The following is a 12,193-nucleotide window of genomic DNA, read 5'->3' on the forward strand; positions in this document are numbered from 1 at the left end:
TTGTTTGTTAGAAAGTATTAAAATGAAATCAGTTTGTTTAAATGGGAGAACTGAAGTTGGTACATCTTGAAGAATAAGTGTGCTGGGAGGAGATATTAGACTAGGGAGAGGTTGGATACCTGACACAATAGACTTGCCTGTTGCAGACCTGTTGTCAGCTTGCAATCATATTGACAAGAAAACAAGGAAAATCCAGGTGAAATGGGCTAAATAATGTTTATGAAAGGGGAAGTGTAAGATCTGAGCAATGAGATGTTAAAAGATTTTGAATTGCACCAATAATTTAATATGGAGGAACCACGAAGCAATTAGGCACTAGCCTAAATGAACATGCTATAGTAAAGCAAGATAAAAGCCTATTTTATTGTGACATCCACTCACACTTGGGTTGTGTATGGTAAGGTGTGTGCTTTTGCTTGTTGTCTATTGTATTGTATTGTATTGTATTGTATTGTATTGTATTGTATTGTATTGTGTGTGTGTGTGTGTATGTGTGTGTGTGTGTGTGTGTGTGTGTGTGGGCAAGATGGCCTCTATTGTTCTGGCCATGTGCTCTGTACATGGAAAGCTGGGGCTTGTATCTAGGCAAAAATATGTAAAACCCTCTGGCCTCAATGGCCAAAGGAAGCAGAAGATTCTCCAGGCAGATTGGGCAAGAGAGAGGCTGGAGCGTGGCACTCTATAATTGGACAAGGCTTGGGTGATATCACAGCAGATATATAAGAACAACTCAACTAGGGGTTTTCTCTCTTCCTCCTTGGGCTGCTAAGAGCTGCACAGCTGAATTGGGAAGCAGAAAAACTGCTCCCCATGGGGGGGGGGGTCTCCCCACTCACCCTTTATTGGAGAGGCGAGTGAAAGCTATGTAAAGGGAAAGCCTCAGGTACAGGGAGATAAAGTCTGTCTCAGAGTTTGAGACCCCTGTTTCCTCCCTCCCCACCTCCTTTTTTTGAGTGGAATAATACCATGGGGGCATTAATCCCTGGAGCAAGCTGATCAGAAATGGCATCCTGGCAGTTTTGGCCACACGGGCCTTGAGTGGAATAATACCATGGTCCTATGAATCCCTGAAACAGACTGACCAGGAATGGGGTCCTGGCAGTTACTGGCCACATGGGCCTAGCAGGCATGGCTGGTGAACTCAGACTGGAGGGGCGGTGAAACGTTCCATGCAGAGGCAACCCGAGCAGGGTGCCTGGGGTGGTCACCTTGATTCTCCCCCTCCCAGGGACGACCCTAGTCCCATGGGAGCAGGGGTGGGGGAGGTTTTGCAGCCAGCTGGGAATGTGCGGGGGGTGGGGGGGGGAGGGTTTGTGGCCAGCTGAGCACTTCAACTGCAAACCCAGCTGAAACTCCCCCTCCCTTCTCCCCTGGGATGTTCCACTGCTATACCAGTCTGAGTTCTGGCCCCCTCTGATTTGTAATTATATTGTCTCAGCATTGTGGTATAGTTGAGACTGGATGTCCAGACTGCAGCTATAGGCCTGGGCCCTTTTTATTGTTTCACAGCTATTGCATTTCAGCCTAGCTGTGTGGCTGAACCCCAGCCATATGTTTGGTTGGCAGATTTGGGCCAAGGTGAAGCCTGGCATGGTTTGAGCCAGGGTGAGACCTGGCACTCCTTTTATCCCTTTTTTAGTTAATGTCCCAACCAAGTGGTATGGTTGGACACTGGTTATAGTTCAGGCTCAATCCAAGACAGACCTGACCTTCCCTTCAAGTTTTTTTGCAGTTTTCTGCCCAGCACAGCTGGGATTGGGACTAAGGATTTTGGGGTGCAGTATGCTGATGAAAACCAGTTAACTCCTCAAAGTCATCAAGTGGAAGTGGAGGCTGGCACTCTACCATTTCTCCAGGAGCAACAGAGCCCCTTGCAATGCAGAAGGACCCATGCTCTTGAGCAGCTCCCTATAGTGCAATGAACCCAAGAAGCAGCTCATAGGACTCTCTGGTTTGGGTGCCCCTCTCCAGCCCATTGTTGAAGGGCACATATAGGGGTAAAGGCCCCCAGAACTACCCTTTGGGGACCCCCAAGTCCCAGACTGTCTGGGCATGGGTGAAGCCTCCCTAAGAGGGTGCCACCTGTAGACTTCATTTTGTATGTGTTTTTAAATTATATTTAGTGTTTTCTTTGTTTTGTTTTTTTATTTACTGTAATAAATAAATACACTGTTTGTGAGGATGGGGTTTTGTTTATATGGGATGTCCCAGCAAATTTAGTGTTCTGAAATTTCGGAGGGGAGGGGGTACTGAGGCAACTGGTATCATTTGTGAGTTAACCCAATATGTGAATCCAGCCCTTTTTGCTGCTGACTGGTACCCAGCAGACGGATTACAATGTTATTTTTAATATGCAGAAAAAACAAATTGTAAACCTAAGAAGTTATATCTAGAAGAAATGCTTTAATATTTGTATTTCAGAAAAATAATACCTCTGCCTAGTTGTGGTAAATATGGTGGAAAGCTGAAATATTTTAGTAAAAATAATAAAATATACAAGGAGTGGCATTCACTTTTATCTTCTCTGCAAATGATAATAAGTTATACTAAGTGAAATCCTGAATTTTGTAGTCAATTATTATATCTCTCATATGAAAAATGAATCTGAAACTCTGATTTTCTTTCTGTATTCTTTTTTCTTAGAATATGAAATAACTAAGCACTAAAAACAGAACTATTATCTTACCAGATATGGCAAATCCACTGAAGCCCACAGCAAGCACTAAGAATGAAATAGCCACTCCTTTACTGTGAGAATATCCCACTACCAGAAGAAGAGTTGCCTCCATGCCAAAACCTTGTGGGATAATAAAAGGAAATTATGCATCGGATTTAACTACCAAGTTAAATTTGCAAGGCATCATAGTTGGAACTAATTTAGAAGAGGCAGTGGCAAAGCATTAACTCTTAGGAATATAATTCAGCAATGCTTACTCCAAAAAAAGAAAACACTCAGTGTAAATTAGCTTTTTAGTTGGCATTTACATAACAATTTATTGTGACTTTCTGTCCCTTTCAGGAGCTGAACCAAGTCTTGTGCCTAAGTCTCATTGATTCAATGGGCTCCTATACACATGCAGGGAGGCTGCTTCAATGTACTGTAATTACAGCTCATTGGAGCAGACTCGATTAATCAAATCTGCTGAAGCATTGTAATTACCATGCTCCAGCAGACTCCAGTATCACATGTATCAGCATCCCCTCACTGAAAAATCCATGTCCTACCCTGTGAAAAATGTTTTCAGTGAGTGTTAGAAGAAAGCATGTGCAGAAAGTCCCATTCTCTGCTTGAAGGCCTCCTTCAATAGTAATGACCTGTTTTTAATAGCTGAATGTTTATCATGCAAGCTAGAGGTAAAAAGTAATTCTTCATATTTATAGACATGCAGTTTGTTTATATGCTGTACACAATATCATATTCAAGGTGTTCTGGATACCTTTTAAAAAAGTAAAAATACTTACCTCCACAGTTCATTATCTTTCTCACAGTAGTAGTTGAAAGAATTTGTCTGCTTCTTAAAAAGTCTGCAATTTGTCCCCCAATAGGCACAATAATTGTCATCACTAAATGCGGCACAGCAGATAAAATACCCACCTGAAATAATGATGAAAAATGGGAAACGTTAACACGATAATAAAATATTGATTTAACATTTCCTAAAGAAGCAGATAATCAGAAACTAATTAACTGATTTTCTGCAATGTCAAGGTAGGTACAAAAAGTAAACATCTTGATTAACTTTATAAATAACTGAAAATTTGTGATGTACCTGATTGTAACTTGCCTTTTTATTTTTTTTAATAATGGACAGGAACATTTAAGGTCCATTCATTGAACTCAACTTGAAGTTCCAAGTAGGCCAGTAGGTAAAGGAAGTCATGGCTTTCCAAAATTAAAAAACCATTAAGAAGCACAGGGGGTCTGGACCTGCACTGCTTGCACAGTTGGAGTCATACTGAGGCCAGTAGGCCTTTCATTGTGGAAGGAATGTAGGATTATGCACAGAATACTGCATGTTTAGAAGCCATATGGAAACTATACAATAATGACATCTTTATATTCAAATCAATGGCATTTTTTTGTCTCCAGGCTCCACTGGATTTGCAAAAAAACTCCAAATACGTCCTTTTCTATTAAACTTAGAGCTGCTTATATTTTTATTTGATGTTCTAATATGAACGATGGGTTCAGACCAAATTTTGGTTCTAAAAATACTAAGTCTCCAGAGGTAGGGAGACAGATGTATGGAATCCTGGCTCTGAACCAACATTTCACAGCTGTTCAGTTTCTCTTTATAACCGTCTACACTCTGAACACAATTTGCACTTGGAGAAGGTTCAGGCTAAAGAATCCAGCCATGGATATTGCAGCTTAGGCCTATCTGAGTTTCAGATGACAGAACTATTTTTTATATTCTGTTTAATATAAAACAGAATAAAATATTCTGTGGCTACCTGCTTGTCACTATGCTTGTTCAAACTTCCTGCTCCAGTAGCTCAGACCTCCATCACTTGTACTAATGGAAAATCCTTCTTCACTGTCAGAAAGATAGGACCTAAGGGTACATGTAGATGAAACAGGGGCCCTAAATTGAAGCAGTGGGTTTTAAAAAACACCACTTCAATTTAGGGCCGATTAAACCCCTGTGTCGTGCACACACCCCGCTGACTTACCTGCCTTTCCAGTGGCGAGGTGAGGGCAAGCTGCCAGTGGGTGGAGCGGACCCTGGGCTGTGGCGGGGCAGAGGGCTGGTGCTTCCCTCAGTGGCAGCGGTGCCCCCCACAGCTAGCACCCACCCACAGGCACCCAGCTCGGGCAGTCCTGGGAGGCCCCACAGCTGCAGGGGGAAGCACCAGGTCCCCTTGCAGCTCAGGCAGGCAGGAGGCTCTGGGGGAGGGTGTGGGGAAAGATCAGGCTCCCTGCTTTTCTTGGGTGGAGCCTGCTTTCCCGGGCTGCTACCAGGCTGCCTACAGGACATCCTACAGAGCTCCATGGAGCCAGGTGCTTTGCTTTGCAGCTGTAGGGGCCTCAAACTAAAACTCTTCAAAGGAGTTTGAGTTTGCAGTGCTCCAAGTCATATAAGATGCATTACGCCACCAAATTTCCTACAGCAGCTGGAATTAATGTGCAATACACCACTGAGACATGCAAACACCAACACCACTAAAGCACTGCAAAAAGCATTTAGCCCGCTTTAAAGTGTCATGCACACACGCCTCTTATTTTGTCTACACACTGCCTAAGACACACAATTGAGAAAGTACAACTCCATCTTCCAAATCTGAGGATGACACCAAATTGGGTGGAGTTTCAGACACTCTGGAGAGCAGGGCTAGAATCCAGAATGAACTAGATAGACTGGAGAAATGGCCTGCAATCGATCAAATGAGATTCAGCAAGGACAAATACCTGCACTCAAGAACAGAAGGGATTGGGAAGGGATTGGGAAATGACTGGCTGCACTTCTGTATGGATTGTATAGATGCTGTATGTATCAAGTAAGATGTGGACAGACTGGAAAGAGTCCAGGGGAGAGCAATAAAAATAACTGGAGTCTGAGAAGCGTGACTTATGAAGAAGGGCTGAAAGAACTAGGGTTATTTAGTCTGGAGAAAAGAAGACTAAAAAGAAACTTGGTAACCGTCTTCAGATACCAGAAGGACATCTTTAGAGAGGATGAAGATGAGCTTTGCTCTGTGGCTATAGGAGACAGGAGTAGGAACAATGGCCTCAAACTGCAGCAGAAGAAATTTAGGTAGGAAATTAGGAAGAACTCTCTGATCATGTGAGTGATTAAGCTTTGGAGCAGGCTACATAGAGGAGTTGTGGAAGCAATCTCCATCCCTGGAAATCTGGCCAAACAGACATGTAGTCAAGAATGATACTTCCTTGAGAAAGATACTGGAATAAATAAATGTCATGCATTCCCTTCCTGTCCTATTTTTCCATGATCATATTCACAGTAAGGGCATGATCCAAAGCCCATTAATGTCCACAGGAAGATTTTGAATTTCACTCATCTTTGGATCAGTCCAACATATCAAAATTGGTCACTGACCCAACAAGAAGTAGTTCATAGCCCCTTCACCCCCTGGGAGAGTGGAAGGTGTAATTCATGCCCAGGAGATCTATCTTATAATATGCTAATTGCACCTTTTTTAAAGATGATGCAGCTTTCTGCCTTCTATAATCCCAGCCCACTTACAGTCTAATGCAAGGAGCTTGGTGAAGTGGTTCTAGTCCATTCCCCAATTTCCCTATAACCTTGGCAGCAATACGAACACATGAGGGTACATGAAAAATTGCAAATGGAACTGGCTCTTCTGCAGCCTACACGATATTATGTTGCACACACCAACCCTACATACCTGCATGAATACTTATTTGAAGTGTGCAGCCCTACTCAACCCCCCAGATTTTAATAGTATGCTAAAGTATGCTACCTGAACATTTTAGACTAATCAGAAGGGTACATACCTTTTCCAGTTTTCTTTACTTTCATACTGGTTCATAAAGGGAAATAAGTTTAGAGAATTCTAAATATACTGGAAAAGTGCTTTTTCAAGGAAAGAGCTACACGTGACTCATTGATTACTGATGCTCAGCAATATGGAATTGCATATACCTTGCTTATTTCAAACCCAAACACCTCTTCAAAGTAAGCAGGCTGGCTAATAAGCAGCAAATAAAAAGTCCAGCTTCTGCAAAAGTTTGCAACAATAATTGCATAGACAGGCATAGATGTAAAAAATTTTCTCCATGGAGTCTTGAATTTCTGCAAGACAGAAAGAAACATTGCTTAACAAATTCCTCCAGGAAGGGTGGCAGATAATGGGTGCTATCACATCTTGTCCAAAAAAAATAAATATGTGGTTTAAAATAAACTTGACATACTTGAGTAGTTCCTGTAAATTTAATCTTCAGAAGGGAAAAGCATATGCATCAGTGTTTGGAGGATCAAGAATTAGTTTGGAAATGTAAGTGAATAGACAAATGTCTGCAAAGTCAATAAAAAGCTCATATTCTCAATATTATAATTCATTTCCATTTTTTGTGTCCAAGCACTGTTGACATAGTCACATACAGCCTGAGCAAGTATAATTGAAAACATTTATAATAAAGTAATATCAGACAGCAAGCCTATCATTTCCATCATAAGCCTTGAGACTATATTGAAACCCATGATTCATTAAAAAATGGAAAAGATATCTATTTTTTATGGCTATTTTTTACCCAATTCTATGATGGGGGCTCATGCTGTCTGTAACAGGACCGATTAACGTGAGTGACTTGGCTCAATTAAGATTTCTACATTATTGGATGAAAATTAAATCTTTTATGCCTATCAGATGCATTTAGATGTTCATTTTAGAAGCCTCTCCTCTTCCCAATAAACCCTTGTCTGGGTGGGTAAATAACATCTATATTCTTCTCCAGACAAATGGCCTGGGAATTGTACTGAATAACACTGAGCCAATATTTCCCCTATATCTAAAACAATACATAAATTTAATCATTAAAGATTCCAGCAAAGGGACAGACATTCAGGCAATGAGACTTTCTCTAACTTTTCCTTTTTTAAGAGTCATGAAGCACTCTTTAGGCCCAGAAACCTACCTATCTTCAATACAAAACTACAAACCATTACTAGAATGTGATACACTCTAATGAGATATGCAGGTGTCATGGGCAGGTTGTTTTGAACCCCATTTTCAAGAAGAATATGTTCTTGTTGGAAGAATGAGATAGATTCATTAAAGCACTATTTGTGGTCTTGATTGTTTTTGAAGAAGTAAGAGGAAAATGAATTTCTCCATTAATGGAAAATTTTAAATACTGCGCCAATGAAGAAAAAACAGTTTGGCTTTTCTCTAACAATTCACAGCCTGTCTGATACCCCCTGGGCGTATTTGTATTAGTTGCACAAAGAATAAGGGTCAAAATCAAAGAGAATTCTCCTGGTTTACTGCATTGTCCACAGATTAATTTTATCCAAATTTGTATCATCACATACCATGTTCTGTTTTAATTTCATTTTAAGTGGCAGAAGGTGCAATTTTAGTATATGCTTTTAGCAAACAATTATAAATTATATTATTGTGTGTATATATACAAATATAAATAATGTTTACTGTTAGTTGTATCGTATTGCTAAAGTGAAAGTATAATAAACAGCTACGACTAAGTTGCTTCTGAATTCTCATTCTGGTATTCTGGAGGTTCCTTTATAAAAACTCTCAGCTGAACACAATTTCTTCTTTTTTAAAACAAAATTTTAGCCAAGGTATTGTTGCATTTTTAAGTGAATTTAGTCTTACAAAAAGAAAACAGATTGGTAACACTGCATCCCTGTAGAGTACCAGAGACTTCATTGTGGCTCCACATGTTTCTCCCCATTTGTGAAGCTCTATTGAAGGATCTGGCCCTGGATTCAAGATTTCCTGGATACAGCTGAAAGTAGGATTAGATCCACAGCACCTCAAATACTGGCATATCTCCAAAAATGGAAGTGCTGCAGTATGTGTAGTGCCTTAGTTAAGGGTTAAGTGAGACTTAATTGGTGAGAAGGGCTTCCTGAATGCCATGGGAAGTATGTCATATTGCTCATTTCAAAACCAATTAAACCAATAATATACAGTAATCACTTCGAAAAATAAGTTTGTATCTGGCTTCAAATTGTGAAAGTACCAAGAAATTAAACAGGAAAACTCCAGCTCAAATCCAAGTAAAACATATTGACTTCTTTTAGGCAATTTTTGCCCAGGGTTTAGAATCTGTTTAAAACTTCAATCTGGAGCAATTTTTTTCCTCTTATCAAGGGTGGGGTTTTCAAAAAGCATTTATGTCATTAAGAAGCACAAGTCCCAATGCATGTCAAACCAACATTAGAGTGTAAACAAGCTGTCCAGAAAAAATGGCAGTCAGCAGTAAACTCTTTTAAACTCTCCTTATTCCACATCTGAGCAGGTGTAAAGTTTTCCACAGCAGATCAAAGCTTTTAATTATGGGGGAAATGGCTATTGCTTGCCTGTGCTGAATTAAGAACTAATTGTCTGACCCAATTAAGAAACACTATAAAGAGCGATCTTTGGGAGTGAGGGATGAAGGCTGTGAGTGGAGAATATGTTGTAAAGTTGTGAGAGACATAAAAGTCAAAGCGGTTCAACTTTTCTTTAATTAGCTGAGGTTAAGTTATTTTCTTTAGAACTTGGTCATTAAGAAGGTGAAAAATATGCTCATATAGCATGACTGGATTACTGAATATTTGGAAGGGCCTCCAGTTTTGTACAGACTGCATGGAGTATTCTGAGAGGTCCACTTGTATAGGGCAATTTCAGATTATGTGGGGTTTAAAATATATACTTCCTGGGAGATTAAGCATTGTACTAGAATTGTTAGTTTTGAAATATAAGAGTACATCTTACTATAGTACTCTGGCCATTGTATTAATGGAATTTAGAGCAAATTCTGATTTGAGCTTATCTGGCTCAACTCAGCATCTCATGATATATCATAATTAATATTATTCTATCTATTCTCCCTCACCAAATGATGGAAGGGTAGAATAGGCAGGACATAGAATACATGCAGTAAACCAAGAAATATTATAAAGAGCTTGAGGAGTTATATGTGGCACATCTGGAGTAGATTATGAAGTATGATAGGAGAAATGTATATAACTCTATAACATGTTCCTGCCTTCCCTGCATATCAGGAAAACTGCACAGAAGGAACACTACTTGAGAGCTGATCTATGGATGTTACCCTTGGGGTGTGGTGCCTGTAGGAATATCCATTTCACTTGCAGAATAAGCCGTATTCAAATATCCTCATTAAAAAAATATAGAAGATCTAAGTCAATTGATGCTTGATGCTTTTCTATCATAATCTACCTGTTGCACTATAATCAAAAGACAAATTAAATCATATCTAAATTAGTCTAGTTGGGCCTAGAATAATTAATCTTTATATATTTGCTTATAAGAGGCACTGCATTTTGAGGAGATACATGGGTCTGGTGTAAAAGTGACCAAAGAATGAGAAACCAGAAAAGGAAAGGTTAAGATTAATATGATTTGCCAGCTTTCTGGAACAGCCAGCTTCCACTGCAACCAACATTGTCATTTTTATGCCAAGAGTAATCCCACCAGAGGGTGGTAGGGTCATGCCCTCTTATACTTTGCAACAGCATGAGCCATACATATATTCCATCAGAAGCAGTGTGTTATTTCAGAAATCTGAATTGTGCAGCCCAAGTGCATGTCTATCTTTAGTGAAGTTGACCATATTCACTATTTATCATCTCACCTCTTCACCCAAAACCCATGATGCCAATACATGTAAGGGTAGAAATGCAGTAACATTCTTACTTCCATTGCACCTAAGAGGTTGGCACTCTCCCCGATGCTTTCTTCTATGTATCTCCGTTCTTCTTCAGTGATTGTGGGGTGCTTTGCAGGACTCTCATATGACACCAAAAGCCAGAACATGTACCAGACCATCCCAAAGCTCCCTTTTTTTTTGAAAAGGTAAAGGAAAGAAAGGCTTGGAAAGAAAGCAGAAAACAAGTACCAAACACAGAGCACATTTAAAATGGCATTTGGGGTTGCTTTCTCATTAGCTACACTCACAAAACAAGCCCAGGTCTGCAAACTATTGTATGTTCAAGAGATTTCCTGGATTGCATCCATGGTAAAGTTACCATTTCATTTACAGAATGCCTTCATTGTCAGAAGGGAAGAACCCCTAGGAGTCTGACAGATTCAGTGTTTTGTTCTCTGCTAATTATATATGAAAATTCACTCTAGCCCATGCTTATGGCACAAGACAAAAGGAAACAAAAACCTTCACCTGGATGATATTAAGATTACAGCACTATTTTCAACACAGGAGCACAAAAAATTCTGTGGCAGTTTATTTTTAGGATGAAAGGTTTAATAAATGTTCTTGTCTAAGTAACTGCTCATAGATGAATTTTTTGGTGTGATTCCATGAGAAATAAACAGTGTTAATTAGTGCAGTGTGAGTATTCTGTATTACATCTGTATTTATTAGGGTTAACTCTACTATACCGTAAACAGAATCATTCATCCCAGCTAAAGTCTTTTCTGAGTAGAGATCCAGACAAACCCAGGGGACTAGACATGGGACAGCAATATTTTTGCTTATATATACTATGTTTATGCACATTCTATTTTTCCTGCTTTCCCATTTTATTTGTCCTTTCTTCTGACTTCCATTAGGGAAACTTAAAGATACCTGGTGTTTGCTGCATGGCAGTTCTCAAATGTTATAACTGGTTCAGGTTTTGTCTGATATGGAATTTCCCTCTAATTCACACTAGTTTCATGCCAGCATAATTAACCAGAACTTGTTATAACCAGATTTTCTACGGTGTAAGTCATTAAACACAATGATTCATCAATAGGGCAATGACATTTTGTACTAGCCTATCTAGTCCATTTTTTTTTCTTTGTAGGTCTTTTGAATTTACATTGATACAAACAAAAGGAATGCTACAACATGAACTGTGATTCAACAAACTCTCCAAGCAGTTCATGACACTGCAGTGGTCCTAAGAGTAATTAAAGTTTCCCTGTCAAATAACCTACATTCTTCATGTTGAAGACTGTTGCTTCTTGCTTTGCCCTTCCATTCCCTTCCTTTTTAACCACTGTTTCTATAGTTTTATATCCTTAGCTTTGTTACTCTATGCCTCCTTTATTTCCAGTATGCATTAACAAGACTGCTTTCTTAAAGGTGTAAAATAAATTCAGATAATATTGGAGGGAGGTGAACAAGAATATCATACCATACACATAAAACACAGAAGGCCACCCAGTATATTGCACAAGAATCCCAGCTAAAGGCATTGCAATGACAGCTCCTGCATAGGAACCTACAAAACAACAAAGATATGAATGAAAACAGAAATACATTCAATACTGAAATATTTAGTTATTGCATGCAAAAAAAGGAAGAAAATAGGGGGAAAAGTGCTTACCACAAAAGGAAGTGGTTGCTAGCCTACTTCTTTCTAAAGGAGGGGCCCATTTGCTCCATATCCCATGGCAGGCAGGGTAAGTGACACCCTGTAGAGTGGGCATTCACCAGTTAATACATGCTACTAGTCAGTGCATAGATTTATATATTTATTTCAGTTTAGAACTATCATAAAAATGATGATGGTGG

General features: G+C 39.5%; 1 protein-coding gene across 1 annotated transcript in view; it reads right to left on the minus strand.

Moving 5' to 3' along the window:
- SLC17A6 (solute carrier family 17 member 6) overlaps positions 1 to 12,193 on the minus strand; it is a 54,978-nt gene that overhangs the window by 3,779 nt on the left and 39,006 nt on the right. Inside the window, exons 5-10 of the mRNA XM_006275508.3 lie at positions 12,006 to 12,093; positions 11,814 to 11,900; positions 10,372 to 10,514; positions 6,627 to 6,776; positions 3,463 to 3,595; positions 2,687 to 2,797 (exon numbers count right to left, since the gene is read on the minus strand). Coding sequence (XP_006275570.1) covers positions 2,687 to 2,797; positions 3,463 to 3,595; positions 6,627 to 6,776; positions 10,372 to 10,514; positions 11,814 to 11,900; positions 12,006 to 12,093 — 712 coding nt within the window. The remainder of the gene's footprint in view (positions 1 to 2,686; positions 2,798 to 3,462; positions 3,596 to 6,626; positions 6,777 to 10,371; positions 10,515 to 11,813; positions 11,901 to 12,005; positions 12,094 to 12,193) is intronic.

The sequence above is a fragment of the Alligator mississippiensis genome, chromosome 2 (genome assembly GCF_030867095.1).
Source record: "Alligator mississippiensis isolate rAllMis1 chromosome 2, rAllMis1, whole genome shotgun sequence".
NCBI lineage: Eukaryota > Metazoa > Chordata > Crocodylia > Alligatoridae > Alligator > Alligator mississippiensis.